This window comes from Neomonachus schauinslandi, chromosome 10, assembly GCF_002201575.2.
Source record: "Neomonachus schauinslandi chromosome 10, ASM220157v2, whole genome shotgun sequence".
NCBI lineage: Eukaryota > Metazoa > Chordata > Mammalia > Carnivora > Phocidae > Neomonachus > Neomonachus schauinslandi.
Window position 1 is genome coordinate 116,494,531 of NC_058412.1, and position 21,813 is coordinate 116,516,343.

General features: G+C 59.2%; 1 protein-coding gene across 3 annotated transcripts in view; it reads left to right on the plus strand.

The window, feature by feature from the left end:
- SRC (SRC proto-oncogene, non-receptor tyrosine kinase) overlaps positions 1-20,879 on the plus strand; it is a 31,879-nt gene extending 11,000 nt beyond the window's left edge. The window contains exons 2-14 of one of the 3 annotated variants that reach the window (XM_044918939.1): positions 204-371; positions 1,232-1,489; positions 3,077-3,176; positions 10,411-10,509; positions 10,686-10,789; positions 12,566-12,715; positions 14,106-14,261; positions 16,072-16,251; positions 17,173-17,249; positions 17,931-18,084; positions 18,227-18,358; positions 18,649-20,253; positions 20,455-20,759. In XM_044918939.1, coding sequence (XP_044774874.1) covers positions 1,240-1,489; positions 3,077-3,176; positions 10,411-10,509; positions 10,686-10,789; positions 12,566-12,715; positions 14,106-14,261; positions 16,072-16,251; positions 17,173-17,249; positions 17,931-18,084; positions 18,227-18,358; positions 18,649-18,857 — 1,611 coding nt within the window. In that variant the 5' untranslated portion in view covers positions 204-371; positions 1,232-1,239 and the 3' untranslated portion in view covers positions 18,858-20,253; positions 20,455-20,759. Of the gene's footprint in view, positions 1-203; positions 372-1,231; positions 1,490-3,076; positions 3,177-10,410; positions 10,510-10,685; positions 10,790-12,565; positions 12,716-14,105; positions 14,262-16,071; positions 16,252-17,172; positions 17,250-17,930; positions 18,085-18,226; positions 18,359-18,648 lie in introns of all 3 variants that reach the window. The other 2 variants (XM_021689261.1, XM_044918940.1) reach the window with 2 other exon arrangements.
- The last annotated feature ends 934 nt before the right edge of the window (positions 20,880-21,813 follow it).

Sequence of the window (21,813 nt, forward strand, 5' to 3'; positions counted from 1 at the left end):
CGTGTCGTACCCTGCCTTGCTCATGCTCATAGCATGCTTTGGGAGGGTTGAAGGAAGGGACGGTCTGAGAAGCTCTTAGCATTGGAACTTTCAGAGGCAGAGCCTGATAAATTGTGACCCAAGAGTCAGAGCCATGGCGATGTCTCTTTCTAATCATATCCATACAACAGCCCTGAGAAGTCTGCTTTACCCTTGTTTTGCAGATGAAGACATTGAGGCCCAAAGAGGGGAAGTGAGTTGCTTAGGGTCACATAGCCGGGAGAAGTGGAGTAGGGCCTCTAGTCCAAGACCCCTGACTCCACACCTGGTGTTCGTGCTGAGACCTCAGGCTGCTTCCCAGATCCTCTGGGACAGCCCCTGCCTTCCACCAGGTGAGGTGACGACCCATCAGGGCTGCCAAGATGAGGGAGTGGGGAAGGGTGGCCATGATGGGTGGGACGACCCTAGCCAGGCTCACTGGGAGTTGGGGCCAACCAGGATCTGTGGATTGGGAGGTAGGAGGCAAAAGGGGGTGGCAGGGTGGTGGGCATCACTGGAGAGCTTTCAATTTGCTTTTTTTTCTGAGCCACGTGTTATCAAGGAGAGGTACAAAAGTCAGGGGGGCTTAGACCAGAAAGGATTTGGGGAACACTTCCCAAGGAGGTGACTTTTGAGCTGAGAACCAGAGGCATGAGTTATTCTGGTGAAGTGGTCGGGGAACAGCATTCAGGCAGAGGGAACAGCATGTGCGAAGGCCCTGTGGCTGGGGTGAGCTCCCAGACATCTCTCCTTCTTCCAGCCTCCTGCTGTATCCCTGCCTTGGTTGCAATTTTTAGCACCTTTCACCCTGGTGTGAGACCATTTCAGTTAGTCATGTATTTGCTCAGTGAATCCTCAGCGAGCCCTCTCCTATGTGTTGTGTGCCTGGGATATAGACATGACTCAGATACTGTCCCTGCCCATGAGAGACAGAAAGTGACTCAGGGGAAGGTGGGGGAGGTTAGGCCTACTGATTATGAGTCATTTTTTTCTGTGCTTGGCCCCATACCAAGGAAACCATTTATGGATTCCATCATTATCCCCACTTTACAGATTAAGAAACTGAGGCTCTGAAAGTCGAACTTACCCAAAGAGGCTAGTACCCTTCTTTGGGCCTCAGTGTCCTCATCTGTAGAATGGGTGGGGGAGTGGAGACTGTCTAAAGGGCCCAGGCCCAGCAGTCCTTCACCCCAGGGTGCTTTCTCCTCTCCAGCCAAGACCATGGGCAGCAACAAGAGCAAGCCCAAGGATGCCAGCCAACGGCGCCGCAGCCTGGAGCCCGCCGAGAACACCCACGGAGGCGGCGGGGGTGCCTTCCCCACCTCACAGACGCCCAGCAAGCCAGCCTCCGCTGATGGCCACCGAGGCCCCAGTACGGCCTTCCCCTCCGCAGCTGCTGAGCCCAAGCTGTTCGGGGGCTTCAACTCCTCAGACACAGTCACCTCCCCGCAGAGGGCGGGGCCGCTGGCTGGTCAGTGGGCCTTGGGAGTGTGGGTGCCTGTGGGCCGGGCCTCTCCCTGCCGCTGCTTCTCTCGCTGAAGGGGAAGGGTCTTGGGTTTCTTTGGTTTGGGGACTGTGGGAGTTTCCTGGAGGCGGTGGGTGGGGAAGGGCTTTATAAACTGGAAAGTGTGGTGCACATCCATTGTCTTTGAGGGTGAATCTGGAGTATAAAGGGGTCTAGAGATATGGGACTGTAGTGGGGAGCTGAGGCCCAGAGGGTCAGGGGGCTGTTTGCTCAGGGCAGCGTGGGGACCGGGTCTGAGGCTTTGCTTTTTGCTCTGGTCAGCCCAGAGATGGGTCAGGTCAGGAGGCCTTGGGTGGCAGAGGGGGCAAGGGAGGTGAGGAGGGAGTTCTCTGGTCCTCGGGGCCGGCCCAGCGCCGCGATGCGCCCTTGCGCCCTCTGCTGGCGTCCGGGGGTATGGCGGCCCCAGGCAAGGGATGCTTAGAGAAAGATGCCGGTGTGGTCCCAGAGCCACACAAAGAGCCACACACAGTCAGCAGCTCCTGAGATACCTATGCAGACACTTAAACAAGCTGAGCTGGAGACACCATCAGAGATACTCACAGACACACCATGTACGTAGAGACCCACTTAGGGACACATGGATGGGCACAGACACACAACTATGCAGATGGACGCAAATACAAACATACATGCACAAATAACCTCATACTCGCAGATTAAGACAGGCGGGCAGTCAGAAGCCCCTCAAAGAGACACACGGGGTACAGACACAGGCTCAGCTAGCAACACCATCACCGATACCCAGAGGCCCACGGATGCACACACGTGCAGTGAGAACACACAGACACACAGAGACACGGGGACACTCGTGGATGCCTCAGACACAGACATATCCCCAGGTGAGAGGAACAGACCCACACCCATTCATTCGTGGTACCCCTTCTGTGTGCTGGGGACATGGCAGTATGCAGAGCATGGGGGAGAAAAACCGAGCAAGGCTTATAAAATGTGTAGGGTGTTCGAAGGTGGGGCTGCCAGGAAGGAACAAAAGGGCAGGGAGGGGCCTTGGGGTGTGTGTGGGGTGAAGGTTGTGGTTAAAATGGGGGACAGAGAGGGCCTCTTTGAGGGGACAGTACCAGGAGCCAAGATCTCCCCAGATACATCGAGGCACCTAGTCACACAGAGAGAAACAGGACAACCGAGTCAGGCGCAGAGTCCTTCATTCACTGGTTCATTCACCCACGGTTGCTTCTTGAGCACCTACTGTGTGCCAGACTCTGGGAACGACACAAAGATGCCTGTTACTGGGGGCTTCTGGGTCCGTGGGGAAGATGGGCACTCAACCGAAGCCGACAGTCAGGATCGCCTAGAGCCCAGTGGGCACATTCACATGTGAAGAGATGCACACGCCTCCCGTACACCCTCACAGGGCTGCCCAGACACGCGCACGCAGGTGGACACGCTGCAGGCCCACCCCTGGAAAGGTGACCTCGCCTCTGGGCTGGGCTGTGACGGTTGTGGGAAACCCTCCTGTGCACCCCTCTTTGGGGCTGTGGCCCTGGCCATTCTGACACATCCCACCCCTCTCTGCAGGTGGAGTGACCACCTTTGTGGCCCTCTATGACTATGAGTCTCGGACAGAGACCGACCTGTCCTTCAAGAAAGGGGAGCGCCTCCAGATTGTCAACAACACGTGAGTGACTCCCTTCCCCATCTTCCCTTGGGACCCTATCCCCTGGACCTGGTCTTGGGCCAGAGCCACTTCTGAGCGTCCCAGAGCCAGGGACAGCGCGATGGGTAGCTGACATGGCTAGTGTCAAGGCTGGCCCGGGGTCCAGGGAACCGTCCTGGGCCTGTGGGAGATGAGACTGGTGGTGGTGGTCAGGGCTCCCAGGGCAGGGATCCTGGCTCAGTAACTCAATAGAACACAGCATCCCAGACCTCACAGAGGGGCATGTGGTCAGGGTAGGACTGGGCCTGGGACCCAGGACTGCAGAAAACAGGGCCTAAAGCTGGAGGCTCTGCCCGCGGAGGTGCCCTCTTTAGGGACCTGGGGTTGGAGGGCCTGGGGCAGCTGGTTGAGCCAGAGTCTCTAGCTGCAGGGGGTGGGGCCCAAATTGGGAGGGGACAGAGGACCCATACTGGGCGCTCAGTGTGAGGGGGTTATAACTGGGATGGGGTGTGGACGTCTGGTTCACCTCCAGAGACTCCAGCCTTGGGGTGGGGCATCCTAGGGCCAAGCTGGCTCTGGGGCCCCTGTGGGCAGGGGAGCAGGGACGGGTGGGGAGGGCTCTAGCCATGGGGTGGGGGTCCTTCCTCTCCTCTTTCCTCCTCTCCTTTCCCTGTCAGGAGTGTACCGGGGGTGGGGTGCAATGCCTGTCATGGGGGGGTGGGTGCAGGCTTTGGGCCGTAGGCCCAGGGGTGAGGGGTGGGGAGCGTCACAGTGGGGCAGGGGGTTGTTCCTGCAGGCACTGCCAACAGAGGGCGGGGCAGAGCTCAGCACCTGCTGCATTGCTGCCCTTGGCGGGGCCTGCTGTACCTCCTCATCCTCAGTCGGACCCCCCCAATTCCTGGCTCCTGCTTGCTCCCTCCAGCCCCCTCTCAGCTTCTCCCTCTCTCTGCTTCTCTCTCGCTGGCCCTTAGGAGGAAGGTGGATGTCAGGTGTGTATACACTCCATAGGTGGCGGGCCGGGGTCGGGGGGCTTCGCTGGTTAAAGGGGGGGGTGGGGCTGCTGTCTGCATGTGCCTCCACTGCATGTCCCTGCCTGTGGATCCTGGCTCCTCTGGCTGCCCCCCTCCAGCTTCCCCAGCTGAGGCCCTGCCCCCAACCAGTGTGACCAGGTCCTGACTTTAACCCTGGGCTGTGGTTGGGGAGGGTCTCGTCATCCCCCTCTCACTTGCCATATCATGCCTCCTCCCCACGCACCTTCCTGCTAACCCGGCCGCTCTCCGTCCTGACCGGTCGGCCTCCGCTGAGTGCCAGCTGTATGCAGGGTCCAGTGCCGGCCCGGTGAGGCCCGGGTGGAGGAGGGGCCTTCCCGGAGCCAGCGTGGCCGGGGGCCCGGCTCCAGTCCAGACCCAGTGACAGGCAGAGGGCAGGGCCAGGGTCGGCTCGGGCGTGTAGTCCCTGCTGTGTGCCCCCCGCTGGTGGGGACTGCAGGGACCGGAAGTTTCAAGCAAGTCCTGGAAGGAAGGACAGTGATGGTCTGTGGCCGGTGGAAGTGGCGGAAGGCAGTCCCCTGAGAGGGGCAGCTTGCGGGAGGGTGCAGGGCTGGAGGGGGCGGGATGGCCTCAGGGCTGTGGAAAGGCCAGAAGGTGCTGAGGATAGAGTAGAATTGGTCCTTGAGCGTCCTCAAAGGCCTGGCTAAGGAGGTTGGACATCAGCAACTCCAAGTGTGTCTTGCTCGTTCATGCCTCCCTACCCTTGTGCATGCTGTTCCCTCTGCCTGAAACACCTTTCTCCCGTCTCTGCCTGGCAAACTCCTATTCATCCCTCAAGATCCAGCTCAGGACGGCCTTCTCTGTGAGGCAAAAGGGAAAAGAGGTGCCAGGTGCTGTGCCAGGCGTTTCTACCCATGTCCTTGTATTTACTCCTTGATGCAATCCTGCCAGGGCTCTGGTGACGGGGGAGGGGCTGTCTCCCTTTTGCAGGTGAGGAAACTGAGGCTCAGAGATGTGAAGGCCCTTGACCAAGGTCACACAGCTAGCAGGTGGCAAAGCCGGGATGGGAACTCGGGCAGCAGATCTCTCCCCATCTTTCCGCCCCTTGCGTGTCAGAGTGCTAGTGCTGCTCAGCGCCCGGGCGGTCCCAGCGGTTTGCATCTGCCTCCCCCAGACCGGGAGCTCCCGGGGGGCTGCTCTCGGGTCTGCCACCTTCGTGGATCCCCATATCACAGCGCGGGCTGCGTCCCTGGTGTTGCCGAGCACGCCTGGTGTCGTGTGGGTGCACCACAGCCCCGGCAGGTGGAAACTCTGATTTGCTTTACTTTGCACAGGAGGAAACTGAGGCCCCGGGAGGTGAGGTGACTTGTTCGAGGTCACACAGCTGGTGGTGGCAGAGCTGGGAGGGGCAGGCAGGCCCTCCTACCCACGGCCAGAGGAGCCAGGGGGAGGGAAGGGCCCCAGTTTCAGGGGAATCTCTACCGGAGGTGATGGGAAGGGCACCTCAGGCTGGGGCCACAGCTTGAGCAAACAGGGTGTGGTGGGAGGGAAGGCTCTGGAAGCTTTGGTTCTGCCTCTTCCACCTAGAGCCGGAGGGCTGTCCTGCCCTGTCCTTTGTCTGGCCCCTCCCCTCCCTTCTTCCTGCTTTCCAAGTAGGGCTGAGGGTGTTGGGCCAGGCCTGGGGCCGCAAGTGGTCGAGTCCTGTCCATGGGAAGCCCTTGGGTAGCAGTGAGGCGCCATGACTGAGAGGGGCACCGGGAGCCCTGCCCCCATCACAATGCTCAGCCACCCCTTTGCCTGAGAAGTCCGGTGGTGGTGGAGGTGGGGCACCAGAGCAAGGGGAGGGATAGAGGGGCTGGGGGCACTTAGTAACAGATGAGTCACCCAAATTTGAGGTGTTCCTCATAGCCACCCAGGGACTACCGTGCATGTCCTACCCCCATTATTGCTTAGGGCCAATGATTTACTCCCACCCCTGCCACCAGCCCCGGCCCGGCCTGGCCGGAGTGAGGGACGTCCTGAGGCTAGCCAGTGGCTGGGCTGGGCATTGGGGAGGGGGAGAGCTTAAGGACTAGCCTGTCTGTCGTTAGGGTTTGGCCAGGGCTCACTGGGCCTGGGTACTCACAGGAGCCGGCCTGGAGACCCTGCTCCCTGGATCTTCATGCCAACTGGCCCTGGGTCCCAGCATCCCAGGTGCTATGTGGCCTGGGTCTGAAGAAGCCCACTGGGGTCTGACGTCTGACTGTCCTGAGCCCCCAGCCCTGGTGTCTGAGTCTCTAGGAGTCAGGGCCCTTCTGGGTCTGACTCTGGGTTGTTCCCCAAACTGCCCTTTCCTCCTACCCGGATTCCAGCAACTTCTTTGGGGGAGCCATCCAGCAGGCACTGATGTCTCCCCCCTCGTTCTGGGTACTCCAGTTCCACTTCCCACCACGGGGCAAGGGATACCTTTTTACCTTCCTCACACAACCTCCCCTGGCAGGCCTCAGTCTGCCGCCTCCCCACTGACCATGTCCCTAGGCCTCAGGGCTTGCCTGCAGTTCCCAAAGTGCTTATGTGACCAGTCCCAACAACCCAAGTGACCAAACCAGAGTAACTTCCCGGGTTCTGAAGCTGCCATACCCTGATCCACAGGCCAGCCTGGCCAGCTCAAGGATTAAGGTCCCAAAAGAGGATGAGGTCACATAGTTAGTGAACAGCAGTTGGGATATAAAATTGTAGCTGGAGGACTCCCCGTCCAGTGCTTTTCCGCTGGCCACACGTGGGAGGGCAAGGGATGGGGCAGGGAATGTGTGTCATTCCCTTCCGTCCTTCTCTTCTTCCTGTCCATCTGATAAGGACCAGCCGCACCCCGCCCCACCCCCCGCCCCGGCAGGTGCTAGATGTAGTAAATCGGCTCAGCCGGATAGATTACTTCCAAGTCTGGGCTTAGATTGTTGTCCCTGCTGGACTGGACCCATCATGGAAGCTATGGGGCCCCTCATGGGGGACCAGCCCCCACCCTTGGCAGCTACCCAAGGTGGGTTTGAGCCTCCCAGGCCAATGACATAGGATGATGTGGCTTGACAGCCCCATTCCACAGGTGGGCCTAGATGATGGCCACACTGATTATCTTCACTGACCCTAAGCCTTGCTGCTGACTGATTTATACACTTTGCCTGCAAGGGAGAGTCTGCGAATATTATTTCCTTTTTATAGACGAGGAAATTAAGCCCCAGAGAAGGTAGGGTACTTGCCCAAAGTCACACAGCAAATCCTTATTGGAGACTGGGACTGAGCTGCTTTGGTTTTTATTTAATTATTTATTTATTTAATTTTGTTGCTTTGGTTTTTAAAAACATTTTGGAGAGTGGGGAGGGGCACCATAGAGACACAGATTTAATTGTTTTTCTTTTTTAAGCCAAATCAAGGTGCTAACAGCTCATGCACATTGAGCCCCTACTCTGTGCCAGGCGCTGTGCTGGTATTTTATATCCTTGGAGGGAGGCGTGAATATCCCCATCCTACAGGTGGGGAAACGGAGGCAGGGCCAAGGTCACGTAGCCTGCAGGTGGTGAGCGGGATGGTGTCCAGGTCGTCTGACTCTTGGAGCTCAAGCTCTTAGACACCTCTCACGCTGGGGCCAGGTCAGAGTTGGACCTTGGGTCCATTGTGAGATTGTGGTACACCTCATCCCTGCCTTGTGAACTAAATAAAACCCCAAACCTGGACTTGAAACCCCAAACTCACATGTCAGGGAGCCGGAGGATCTGCTGGCTGAAGTCTGGGTAATGTCAGCAGGGCTGAACCGCAGCCCCCCCCACCTGCTTGGCTGGCCTCTGGGCACATTGCTCCTTGCTGGCCTTCCCCCCTGAGTGCATGGATGGAGGCTCCCCAGAGGCCGGCCAGTTTGCAGACTGTGGCTTTGTCAGTCTGTCTAGTTTTGTAGCCTCTGACCTAGATCTTGACCCAGTCTCCTGCCCCCAGCCCTGCTGCCTCCTCTAGGTTCCCCTGGCTCTCCTGAGGGTCTCTGAGCCTCTGAGTGGCCTGGGGAAGCTGCAGGGGTCCCGGGGGACCTGCTGTGTCTGGCTGTGGGCACTCGGGCCCTGGTTCTCACCCTTACCCTGCCATTGATTTGCTGTGTGGCTTTTGGCAAATCACTGCCCCTCTCTGTGCCTTATTTTCCTACTGGTGAAATGAAGGGTTTGACTGGAAGATCTCAGCTGTTCCCTGTGACTTGAGTTCTTGCTTTGTAGCTTTGGGCAAGTCTTTGCCCAACTCTATGCCCCAGTTTCCCTACAAAGAAAGTACTAGGTTATTCCAGCCTGGGTGCTGTGTGGCTTTGGGCTGGTCCCTCAACATCTCTGAGCCCACAGTTTCCTCATCTGGGGGCTGAGGCCTGCCTTCCTCACAGGGTGGCCTTGAGGATCACATGGGACAGACAGATGTGGACACCCCCGGGTGTTTGCACGACAGGGAGATGGATGGTGGTCCTGGGCTTCCAAGGGCCTTCCCTGAGGTTGGCCTTGCCGCCTTACTCCAGAGCCTTCCCTCTCCAGCAGAGACAGCCACGTGAGCTCGTGGCCCTGCCTGAGCGGGCGTGCAGCAATTGCACGGCCGGGTATTCCTCACAGCCCTACGCACGCTCCCTTTGCTCTCCGGAAGGCACTCTCTACCCTCTGCTTCAGCCTCGAGCCACCCCACCGAGCCCCCAGGTCTGGGTGCTCACCTGTACTCTCACCAGTCTTTGGAGAGTTCTCCCAGCCTGCTTTCCCCTTGCCTCAACTTCTCTGTCTTCCAAATGGGCTGAAGAATATGTCAGAGGCAGCTCAGAAGAACCAGGAGCCAGGAATCCAGGTTCAAGTCCAGACTGTGCAACTGTGGGCAAGGGCCTCTTTCTCCGGGCCCTGGCAGTGAGGAAGGGGGAGCACATCCTGCTTGCTATGTGTCTTCTCAGGGTCGTGGTCGTGGTGAGGTCCAAAGGCAGCCTTGGAGTGAGAAGCTCCGCGAGCTCTCAGGCCCCACCGTACCCTGTAGGGGAAGATTCCTTCTGATCTGGGAGTCAGGATCCTGGGCCTGGCTGTGTGACCTTGAGCAGAGGCCTTTTCTTCTCTGGCCCGTCTTCCCATCTGCACAGTGGGAATGGAAGGGGGCTGAGCCCTATTTCCCAGGCAGCCTTTCCCATTGGCCTCCCCTCACTCCCCCTGGACCCGTCCCTGTCCCCTTTGGTTGCTTTGGATGTGAGGCCTCTGTGGCTTGTCCCCGGTCCCCAGCACCGCCTGCTCTCCTGCTCTCTTCCTTGCTCTTTCTGCCTCTCTCTCTCACCACCCCCATCTCTGCCTCTTCTTTCCTGTTGGGCTCTCGCTTTCTCCTCTCTCCTCTGTGTCTCTGGACCCCCGCTCCAGCCAGACCTGGTTCACATTCAGATGGCTGCAAAGGTACTTCGCCCCCTCCCCGTTCCCACCCAGGCCCAGGGGACCCGACCGTGCAGGGAGCTCCTCTGCCCCTGTCCCCATCTCCTCATGGGGCAGTTAGTGTAGAAGTGCCCTGGGCATTGGGGCTCTGCCACCTCAGCCCCTCTGACATGACTCTGTGTGACTCTGGGCAAGTCCCAGCCCCCTTTGGCCTCAGTTTCCCCTGTAGATGGGTAGGCTGCAGGAGGAGGCCTGTAGTTTTCAGCCGAGGGCTCCCTCAGGGCTGGCCAGTGGTTTGTGACCAAGGGAAGCATTGCTCTGGTTGGCAGGGCTAGTGCCTGAATTGTTACCAAGCCCCCAAAGGGCCACCCCCTACCTCCACCCAGGTCTCACCCGCTTCCAAATCTCAGGGCTTGGGGAAGCTTTGAAGATCTGGCTTGACATCTGTCCTAGGCAGGAATCATCTCTCCTGTTACAACTTGCTTGCTTCCCAGAGACAGGGAGCTCCCTCCCTCATTCCCGAGACAGCTCTTGGCATCTGGAGACGGCTTGGTCTATCTGAAGGGAAGCAGATTACTTCCCATCCCAGGACTCTGCCCCTGTGAATTTAGGCCTCAAGGCTGACCAAGTTCAGTCCTGCCACAGTCCTGGACAAAGTCCGTCTGAGTCAGCTTGGGCCAAGAGGCATCTGGGCTGCGGTGAGAAAGAATCCCAGGCCAGTGTGGCCTGGCAGCACGAGACTCAAGCTGGCCCCACAGCTCCCAGCGCCTCACTTGGCCTTGGGGACCCCCAGCACAGCACCTGTGAAGATGGCAGCATCGGGGCCCACCGCTGATGGCTCCTTCTCCTTTGCTCCTTCCCTCTCCCCCTCCTTAGAGAGGGTGACTGGTGGCTGGCCCACTCGCTCAGCACGGGACAGACGGGTTACATCCCGAGCAACTATGTGGCGCCCTCCGATTCTATCCAGGCTGAGGAGTGAGTACGCAACCTGGTCTCCTGCCTGCCCCCCACCCTGCTGGTTGGGAGCTTGTCTCCTGGGCTGGAGTGGGTGGTCTGGCTGCCTAGGGCCCCAGCCACATCCTAGAGAGAGAGGCCCAGCGGGTGGACGGAAGCCTAGATCACCAACACCACTCTCCTTCCTCCTGCCCCAGGTGGTACTTTGGCAAGATCACCAGACGGGAGTCAGAGCGGTTACTGCTCAATGCAGAGAACCCGAGAGGGACCTTTCTAGTGCGAGAAAGCGAGACCACGAAAGGTAGGAGCACTCCTGCTGGCCAGTGGGAACAGAGCCTTTTGTGGGTTGTTTGAGTCGGGTATTGTGGAATGAATAGGAGTTTGGTACCTGGAGTGGGATAGGAAGAGCCCTCCAGGTAGAGACAGTGGCAGGATCGGAGGCAGGGAGCTACATCTGAGGAACACTGAGCTAGCTGGGGTGGCCAGAGGCGCAGCAAGCAATGACACTTAGCCTCTCTGGCCTCAGTTTCCTCAGATGACGTGTGGGCACAGGCTGTCGGGAGGCCTGAGGGTCACACGGCAAACGACTTGTTCCCAGGGTGGGTGCTGATGAAGTAGGCCCCTCTCCGTCTCCCTCTCCAGGGGCTTCTAGAGCGGGGCTAGGTGCGAGGAGCTGGCTTTGCCCTTCCCCAGCAGTCCTGGTCCCTGTTCTCCTTCTGTTCCTCCCCCAGCTGGAGAACACGGGTCACCCCCGTTCTCTCTAGCCCCTCTGCAAGTGGAAGTGAAGCTGGGCCATGTCCTGTGGGCCTGGGGTTCAGCGGGAGATGGGAAGCAGAGCGTCCGTGTCGTGGGTGTGTGCATTGGTGAGCAGGTGTGTGGCCATGCAGGCCATGTGTGAGTCCAGGCGTGTGTGTGCACGTGGAGTGGGAGTTGTCTGGGTGTTGCTGTGTGCGAGTGGATCGTGCCTGGGGGCCTGGGGAGTGTGTCCCTGTGTGAGCATGGGACACACGTGCACGGACACATGTGGGCTGGGCCTGGCTTTCGGCTCAGGCCGCAGACGTCTGTGTGTACGTAGCCTGGGCCATCTGTTAGTCGTGGTTGCTCGATGCAGGCTCTAGAGACCTGGTTACAGTCCTGTGTGCCTGACTTGCTGGGTGACCTGAGGCTAGCCGCTTTCCCTCTCTGGGTCTCATTTTCCCCTTCTTTACACTGGAGATGGTAACCCGTACCTGAGCCCTGCCCGGAGGGCCGTGGGCTGTGGGCGCTGTACCCTACCTTCTGAAATGGGCTTTCTCTGGCTGTTGAAGCCTCGATCCCAGGCTCAGATCTCTTGGGCTCAGGTTAACAGGGGCTCCTAGCCAGGCCTGCTAGGCAGGAGGAAACTTTTCCAGCCAAAAGCTTTTCCAGGCTCAAGAGAGGGAGGGAGGAGGCCACCAGGGCTGGCTCCTCTTACCCTTGGCGGCCTGTAGGCCACGCCCAGCGCGTGGCCTTCTGCCCATGCCGCAGCCTCAGCTGACCACCCACTCCTGCATGAGCCCGGGGTGTGCAGGAAGGTGTGGGGCACAGAGAGTGCTCCCATGAGAGTGGAAGCAGGTAAGCCAGGGACACACAACCCACTAGGGCCATTCCCGGCTCCTGGCAAACATTTGTTGAGCACCTACTATGTGCCAGGCCCTCTTACATGTGGTCTCAGATCTTCCTGGCATCCTTGGGAGTCACCCTGTTGTGCAGAAGAGGAAACTGAGGCCCAGAGTGGGCAGGCGACTTGTCCGGGTCACCCAGTTGGGATATACACTCAGCCTCGGAGGTCTTGCCCGGGCCGAGAGTGCATGGGGAGGGTCTCCGATGAGGGACCCCTCGGTTCACTGGACCCCGCCTTGATGGCCACCCCAGGGCTGGGTGCTCAGAGACCGGGCTGACCGGACCTGGTTCTGCCCTGGGCTGGGGCTGCCGCTCTGGCCTCCCTGTCCTCCTTCATTGGGCAGGCACAGAAGGGCACTTAGCACTGTGGCCTGGAGGGGTGGGTGGGGGGTGATGGGCATGGGGGTCACTGTTCCTCTCTGGGCCCGCCTTGCAGGTGCCTACTGCCTCTCCGTGTCCGATTTTGACAACGCCAAGGGCCTCAACGTGAAGCACTACAAGATCCGCAAGCTGGACAGCGGCGGCTTCTACATCACCTCCCGCACCCAGTTCAACAGCCTGCAGCAGCTGGTGGCCTACTACTCCAGTGAGGGCCGGGCAGGCGCGGGGCAGGGGCTCTGCCCTCCTCCCAGGGTCCTTGGTCGGGGGGAGCTTTGGGGCCAACACGGGCTGGGGCTTCTGTGATCCTGAGAGTGTGGGGCTCCTTCTCCCCCCACTGCCCCTCCTTTTTCTCTCTCCCTCCCCGCTCCGCTCCTCCCTCCCCTTCTTTTCCCTCCTCCTGCCCCCTCCCCCCACCATGCCCACCCTCCTCTTTGCTCCTCTGCAGCTGGCTGGGGAGCAGGGAAGGAAGGGGGCTTAGGCCGGTTTGTCTCTGCAGCCCTAGGACCGGTCTGAACCGGTTACCGGGAGAGGAGGGGGCGGCTAGACCCGGCTGCAGCAGAGGGAGGGAGTGTGTGGGGGGGTGCTGGGAGCCAGGGCGAGGGCTCCCAGGACACACAGGGGCGCAGGTCCTGGGGGCGGGCATGCGTGCAGTATATGGACCCTTCAGGGCTTCCCTGGGGGCACCCAAGGGTCAAGGGTCTGTGTGTCTTCATGTGCGTGGGTCTCTGTGGGTGCCCGCGTGGCTGTGGCTGTGGCCTCTGTGTGCAGGTGTGGCCTAGCTTGAGAGCGCCAGTTACTCCCCATCCTGTGCCACCTCCTTCTCTGTCAGCTGGGCCTCCCCACCCCTCTACCCCCTGCCACCCCTCTGCCCCCTTGGCTGTCATTGCACGGTTCATTCTGAACACTGTTCCCCGACAGCAAAACCCTCCAGAGATTACCTGGGAATCACAGGATAAAGACCCCCACGTGGCCTCTGAGGCCTCGGCTGGTCTAAGCCTGGCTGGCCTCCCTGCCTTACCAGGGGCCCCTTGCCCCCCATTCACTCTCCTGCAGCCCCTCTGGCCTCCTTTCCGTTCGTGCAACCCAGAGGCTTATTCTCTCTGCCTTTGCCCGTGCATGAGGCAGTGTGCCCTCTGCTTGGAGTGGTGGTCCCTAGTCAACCACTTCCTCTCCTATAGGGCCAAGCTCAGGTACACTTCCTCCGGGAAGCCTTCCAAGACTCCATCCAGCCCATCTGCTGTTGCACACACTGCTCTCCTCCGTCACACTCGTGGCCCTGGGAGGTGATGAAGGGAGGCTGGGCTCCCCCTGCCCTGGGAGCTCCCTGAGGGCAGGATTCCACTGAACTCACCGAGGTGACCGCCCTTTAAAGTCTGATGAATGAATGAGTGAATAACTCCGTGAGCAGATGCGTGAGGCAGTGTGGCCTGTGTGGGATGAGGGTGTGTGACACTCAGGTGTGGATACCTGGCCTCGAGGGCATCCCCTGTGTCCCCGGAGCCTGCGTGCATACCATGCGTATGTCATACCGAGGCACAGGGAGGCCCCAGGGCAGATGCCCTGCCTGAACTCTGCCTCCCCGCCTCTGTCTTCAGAACATGCTGACGGCTTGTGCCACCGCCTCACTACTGTGTGCCCCACGTCCAAGCCCCAGACTCAGGGCCTGGCCAAGGATGCCTGGGAGATCCCTCGGGAGTCCCTGCGGCTGGAGGTCAAGCTGGGCCAGGGCTGTTTCGGAGAGGTGTGGATGGGTAAGGCCTTGCCCCTGCCCCTTCCCCCCAGAGGAAACCATGGTCCCCTTGGGGGGGATTTTGGTGTCCCTATCTGAAAACCAGACAGATGTCCATCCCATGGGACAGCTCGGGGCCCCCGTGGCCTGCCCCCCCCCCCCCCGCCCCCGCCGCTTCACCACCATGAGCCTCAATCGCCTCTGCTGAACAGTGGGCTCTGTTTTAAATGTGGAGCTCCCCCACACCTCTGCAGACCATGGCACTTGTTTGCCAAGAACTGCTCGGGGCTGGGCATCATGATTCCCTGAAGATGCTGTGTGGTCTGGGCCAGGTGGCTCCACTCTGACTCTGTCTTCCTCAGTGTAAAATGGGGGTGGGGATAAGAGGACCCCCCCCCCGCCGTGGGGTGTGAGAGAATGCTGGCCCAGCGTGCATCCACACGTTAGCGCTCAGCCCTGGGAAGAGAAGCCTTAGCTCACAGAGGGAGTGAAGCACAGGGTCTGGCAAGTTCTGGGCCTGTTAACGATCTCCTGTCTAACCCTGGAGAAACGGCAAACTGTCTTGGAAAACAAACACCATGCGGCCCTGACAAAACCCAGGCCCCCTTCGGCTGCCTGGTTCCTGCTGATGCGGAGGGATCGGGGAGGCTGGTGTGAGGTAGGCATGACGGGTGGAAGCCCGTGGCTCCCGCCGGGAGTCACCGTGCGCCGTCACGTAGGACGTGGCGTGCACTCGGCATCACTGTCCCCATGTTCCTCCCTTCGGGGGAGAACAGAGGGCTGCTGGGTGGAGGGCCATGCAGGGACAAAGGCCTGCAGGCTGGAGGTCAGACCAAGTCAGGAAAGGGGCGGTGCTGGCTTTGAGCTGCGGAGAGGGGAGAGGGATGTTCCAGGGGCTCATTCCTGCTCTCAGGAAGTGCCAGATACACATCCCCAGACGTCCTGTGCTGCGAGGGCCCTAGACATAGGCCTGGGCCCTGGCCCTCAGGTGGAGGCCCAGAGACTGGGAGGAATGGGTCCCAGGCCACTCATCAAAGGACCTCGGGTCCAGCTGGCACAACAACTCGGATTCAACACGCTGGCCTAGCCTACGGCTTCCCCCAAGGCCTCACAGTTTGAAAGCCCAGATAATAATCAAATGACAAGTGTAGCTATTATTTACGGAGCCCTCACAGTGGGCTGGGCCCAGTGCTTAAAGTCTCACTTAATTCTCAAACAGCCCCACAGGGAGACACGACAGCATCTGCATTTTCCAGGTGAGAAAACAGGCCCGGAGGAGGGAACTGACCGCCCCACAGTCTCACTGCTGTCAGGAGGCAGAGCTGGGAGTCTGACCCTGGCCAGTCTGACCTCCACGCCCTCGTGTGCCTGGTCTGGGCCTTACTTTTTAGAGAGCATGGCTCGGGACAGCCTCTCGTTGCGGTGGCTTTGTTCTGAGGCCCGCTCTGCTTCCCCTCCCCAGCCCCGTTCATTTGCTAACTCCTGACTCACCCTCCGTGTGCTGCCCAGAAGGAACGTGGTCCCTCAGGAGAGAGCGGTTGAGTTGGAGCCATGATCCTCCATCTCTTAGGTGAATGTGCCGCTTTTGGGGACCTTCCTACTAATGACAGCATGAACAACGGCTCAGCAGCTGCAGTTTCTTGAGCGTGTACCAGAGACTCGTTTAACCCTTGTCGTAGCTTCCTGTGGAGGGTCCTGTGGGCCTTGGTTGGACTTGTCACATTCTGGCTAGGCCGGCCGGAAACGAAACTGGTTCCCAGGCAGGCGGATCTGGGTCCCTGTGGGATGGGAAGGGCCTTCACTGAGGCAGCCTACACCCCTTGCCCCCACAGGGACCTGGAACGGAACCACCAGGGTGGCCATCAAAACCCTGAAGCCAGGCACAATGTCTCCGGAGGCCTTCCTGCAGGAGGCCCAGGTCATGAAGAAACTGAGGCATGAGAAGCTGGTGCAGCTGTATGCAGTGGTGTCTGAGGAACCCATCTACATCGTCACGGAGTACATGAGCAAGGGTGAGGCCCGAGTGCCCGGTGCACAGATGCGCGGGGCAGCCCCTTGCCGGGCAGGAGGGGACGCGCTTCACGTCCCCCCAGATCTAGACTGCACGTTTTTTAAAAAGGAATGGAATGGAATAGAACCAACTTGTCACGTCAGTGGAAAGTCATACCGAGGGTATGTCTTTCTCATGTCATTTTTTTTTTTTTAATGATTTCCCACAGTGCACTTTGTCTCCCCCAGTTGGCTGGTCTTCCAACGCCACCTGCCGTGCTGCGGCTGAAAGAGAAGTCCCGCACCCCTCCAAGCTGAGCCACTTCTAGGTCAAGGCCCTGGCTTGACCTGTCCTTAATTCTTAAATTAATTAAATTGTTCAAAATCTGCTTTTTGGAGGCATAATTTACACATGATAAAATACAGCATTTTAAGTGTCCAGTCGCGGGAGTTTTAACAAACGGACGCTCCGGGTATCCCTTACGACAGTCGAGCTCCGGGAGATCCCCATCACCCCAGAAGGCCCCCTTGCTGCCCGGTGCAGGCCGTATCCTCCAGCCCTAAAGCCAGGCAATATCTCACGCTCTCTGTCATCATAGCTGTGTTTATTCTAGAACCGCACATGTGCTGTTACATCCGAGGTTCGTCCTTGTCACACGTATCCGTAGTCTGTCCCTTTTTTATTGCTGGGTAGTAGTAGTCCGTTGTAGGGACGGACCACTGTTTCTGTTCTCCCGGAGGGAGACATTTGGTTGTTTCCCATCCTGCTTTGCCTTCTGCGTGACAGACGCTGAGTGAGACTTTATTCAGAGGTGGGTTTGCGTGAAATCTGCTGTGCCGCTTAAAGCGAGGCTGGCCTGCCCCGGTGGACAGGATCGGGGAGACACTGCTTCCTGGCTCCAGGGGGACAGGGCAGGGGCTAGTGCTGCTTTCTCTCTGTCCAGGGAGTCTGCTGGACTTTCTCAAGGGGGAGACAGGCAAGTACCTGCGGCTGCCTCAGCTGGTGGACATGGCTGCTCAGGTGAGTCAGCCCCTCCCACCTCCCACAGCCTTGGCCCCTGGAGCACTCAGTCCCACCCAGCTTAGCCACTTCTGGCCTCTCGAGGGCCCCCTTCAGGCGGCCTGCCTTGACCGCCCCCCCCCCCCCATGCTCTCTGATCCCACCACATTTATTACTGGGTGGAGAAAAGAGCCCTTCGCTGGGTATCAGAAGTCAGTGACATGCTGTGGGACCTCAGGCCTCAATTTTCTTTGTAAAGGTTATTTAGTCACTCAACAAACATGCATTAGTACTTGCTTGCTGTAGGTGGTGCTCAACAGTCATTTCTTCATTAATCCTTATCCCAATCAGGGGAGGTCGGGATGGCTATCCTGCCATTTGACATGAGAAAACAGGTTCAGAGAGGGGACTCGGGACAGCAGGGAGGGCCTGGCACTCGTCTGTATCTGTGGGGCCTCTGGGGCCTCTTTTTCACGGTCGCCCTGCTTCCCGGGCTGGATCTTGTCTGTGTTTCTCCTTTGCCCTTGCCCTTTGTCCTTCGTTTCCTCTTTCTGCTGAGCACTGGTCCTGCTTTTTGTGCCAACGGTGTTTATTGTAAGCTGACTTCCCTAGCCAGAAGACTGGGAAGGGTAGGGTGACCCGGTGGGGAGGCGTGGGGGCTGGGGTGGTCCCTGAGCCGGGTTCCTGGGGTTCTGCCTGCAGATCGCCTCAGGCATGGCCTACGTGGAACGGATGAACTATGTCCACCGGGACCTCCGTGCTGCCAACATCCTGGTTGGAGAGAACCTCGTGTGCAAAGTGGCTGACTTTGGGCTGGCTCGGCTCATCGAAGACAACGAGTACACGGCCCGGCAAGGTGGGCAGGGTCTGGGTCGGGGCCGTCTGGCCTTCTCCGAGCCTGTTTCTGCATCTGTCCAGCGGGGGATGAGAGTGGTACCTCCTGGCAGTGCCGTCCTGATGTTCTACTGAGCCTCCCCTGACCTTTCTCCCCCCTGCAGGTGCCAAATTCCCCATCAAGTGGACGGCTCCAGAAGCGGCCCTCTACGGCCGGTTCACCATCAAGTCAGATGTATGGTCCTTTGGGATCCTGCTGACGGAGCTCACAACAAAGGGACGGGTGCCCTACCCTGGTAAGAGGGCTCCCCGTGCCCCATCTTTGATCCCTGAACCCCTCTGCCCTGGTGACGTTGGGCAAGTCACACCCCTTCCCAGGCCTCAGTTTCCCCATCTGTATAAGAAAGAGGGTGAGCAGCTGATCTTAGGAGCTCTCTGGTCAGGGCTCTCAGCCTTGGGGAGGGGACTTACCCATGGTTACACCCCCCAATCCTGGGCGGGAGGCCCTCTCTATTGTCCTCATCATCCTCCCCGACCCGACTTTCCTCACCGGAGCCAGTCTCCTCATGCTTCCCTCCTCCCACAGGGATGGTCAACCGTGAGGTTCTGGATCAGGTGGAGCGTGGCTACCGGATGCCCTGCCCGCCCGAGTGTCCCGAGTCCTTGCACGACCTCATGTGCCAGTGCTGGAGGAAGGAGCCGGAGGAACGGCCCACCTTCGAGTACCTGCAGGCCTTCCTGGAGGACTACTTCACATCCACCGAGCCCCAGTACCAGCCCGGAGAGAACCTATAGGGAGCAGGCTACAGGGCCAGACTGGCTTCTCGGCTTGGATCCTGGGCTGGGTGGCCCCTGGTGGAGGGTCTTGACTCCCTCCGCCTGTCCGCATTGATCCCCTCTGTGGGGCTGAATCGCCAGTGAGGAGGCCCCTCCCTCTTTTGTGGCACGGAAGGGCTTGGGGCCCGGGGCGGCCCTGAGGACAGGGTCCAAGGCTGGCATGGTGACTGCGTCCTCCCAACCTTCCCTCCTGGAGCTCTGTGCGGCTCAGCAGGAGGAAGCGGGAAGAAGGACGGACTGAGGACACCCTTTCCCAGCCTCAACCTGCTCCTTGCATTGGCCCCTTCCCACTTCCGTGTCCCCCAGGTCTGCCTCCAGAGCTGGCCGAAGAGCCTTTCCAAAGAGGAGTGCTGGGCCCCTGGCCCTCGGCCTGCCTGCCGCCCTGCTTCCTTGCCATCCATTTCTGAAACACCTGTTGGTGGAAGCTGCTGGGTCCAGCCCGCTCTGCCGTGGGCTCCCGGGCTGGGCAGCTGAGGTGTGGCTTGACTTCATGGCGGTGGGTAGGGTGGGCACCCCCCTCAAGTCCTGTTCTTAGACCCAAGGGACCCTTAGAGATCACCAATTCCTTGTCCTCATAGTACCCATGGGGAAACAGTCCAGAGAGGGGATGGGACTTGCCCAAGACCACAGAGCAGTTCAGGGTTGAGGTGAGTTCGGAACCCGGTGCTCCCTGTCTTCCTCAGGAACCAACAGGATTGTCCTTGGAGGCATCGTGGGCAGACTGGGGCAGCCCAGGGGACCAGGGGCCCGAGGCTGAGTTAGAGATAACAGACAGAGTCCTGCTGTCGCTGCCTGCCTGGTGGGGCTGTTGTGCAGGGAGAGAGTGGAGGTGGATGGAGGGCGGAGCCAGGAATGAGGGGTGACGAGGCAGGTGTTGGGAAGCAGATGTCAATCAGAATGTGAGTGGTTTTTTATCCTCGGAGCTAGCCAGCCATGAAAGAGAGCGAGCTCCCGGGCTCTGGAGGCAATCAAACAGAAATAGAAGATCCAAGTGGTTGGGAGGCCCTGGCCTCAAGAGGGAACCCCGGTCTTCCTTCCCCCAGTGTGTCCTGTGTCATTTCAATGCCTGGCGCCTGCTCTCCTCCCCAAGGTGGCACCCCTCAACTCATGAGTAGGGAAAGGAGTACCTAATGCTGGGGTGGGAGAGGATGAGCGTCCACTGCCAGGCACCGGGCCTGGCCGTGGGACCTCGGGTGGCCCCTGCGTCCTCTCTGGGCTGCACTGTCTGCCTTCCTGGGTGGCCGTGGTCTCTGTAACTGCTCTGCTCCAGACCCTGTGGCCTGGCATCACTTGGTGAGCCCAGCCGAGGGCGTCCGGAGACGTGCTGGCCTTCGCTCTGGTGTTTAGCCTTAGGGTATGTGGTGGCTCCTCCCCGGGCCTCAGTGTGCCCACCTTAAAAGGGGTGGCTGATGGTTTGTGGGCCTTTTGCCAAGGGCCCCTATGTGTGTGTATGTGTGTTGTGTGTGCACGTGTGTGTTCCTCGATGTGTGTCCATATTTAACATGTAAGAACGCTCCCCTGCTCTGTTCCCCGGACATGTACATTTCCCCCACAGCCCCCCATCAGAGCAATAACACTCCTGCTGCCGGGGGTTCTCGAGCCAGCCGGGCTCCGCCAGCGGGAAGGCAGGCCACGCAGGGCCTGCCCATGAAATTTCAACTTTTCCTTTCATCCATGTTTATGACGCAAGTCTGCTGTCCATCCCAGTCAAACCTGGGCTCGCTTACCCCGGTGCACTCTCAAGCCCTCTTCCAGGTGCCCGGGGCCCTTTGTATAAGGTGTCCTAATACTGTTCTTTTTTTTTTTTTAAATAAACAGTGTTTTGTAGATTTCAGATGACTATGCAGAGGCCTAGGGGGCCCCCAGCTCTGGGCGGGGCCTGGGGGGTCTCGCATTTCACGGCCCAGGCTTGGGGGGGAGGGGGGATCCAGGATTGGTTGTAAATACTTTGCATATTGTCTGATTAAACACAAACAGACCTCAAAAGTTTGGCCAGTGGTTTATTGAGCACCTACTGTGTGCTGGAGAGAGAGAGGGGTGGGATGTGAGGACAGGCTGCGGTCAGAGGGGCCTTTGTTCGGGCCACACTGGTGGCTAGAGGGCTCTAGGCCAGGGGGAGACATGATCAGATTGGAGGTAGCCACTTCGGAATGTGGCCGAGTGCGCGCCTGCACCTACGTAGGGAGGGAGTGCATCTGGCTGAAGGCTGGCTCGTGTCTGGCACGCTCCCGGGGAAGCCAGGACTCCCAAAGCGTGAGCAGTTCGGGACGCAGATGCCCTGGGTGGATGGGGGCAGTCGACATTCTGGGGGCCGGGTGGGACCGTTGGGCCTGTGTGGGGTTGCGGACGTGTTTAAGGGGAGATGTGTCTGTGGGCGCTGTGTGTTTCCCAGGAGTGCTGGGCTGGGCTGAGGCTGGAGCAGCAAAAGTCCCGGGCACCCTAGAGAAAAATCCAAAGATCTTTCCTCTCCTCCCTTTTCCCCCCACCACGAAGGGACACAACTGGGTAGTTCTGTGCAACAGTCTATACGAAGAAATTTCTTTTACATCGGATCACACATGTATCTGTGTGTCACCTGTGGCTGTAATAATGGTCTAATTAGAAACAAATTTCAAAATTAGGACATTTCTCTCTGCAGTAGTATTTTTGCAAGCCAAATCCCCTAGTATCCAGGTCAGAATGGACACCCAGAGACTCCATGGGTGTGTGCAGCTTTTGGGAGCATAGGAGCATGGATGTTTGCGGCTTGTGTCTTCTGTTTGCTCCTGGGAGTGTGTGCCTTCGTGTGCACGTGGGTATGTGCGTGGGCCTGTTGGCTCATGGGCGTCCGGGTAGGTGTGTGTGGACTTGTGTGCGGGTCGTCTGTGAGTGTGGGCTCCCAGGACTGTGTGTCTAGCTGTGTGAGCCTTTTGTT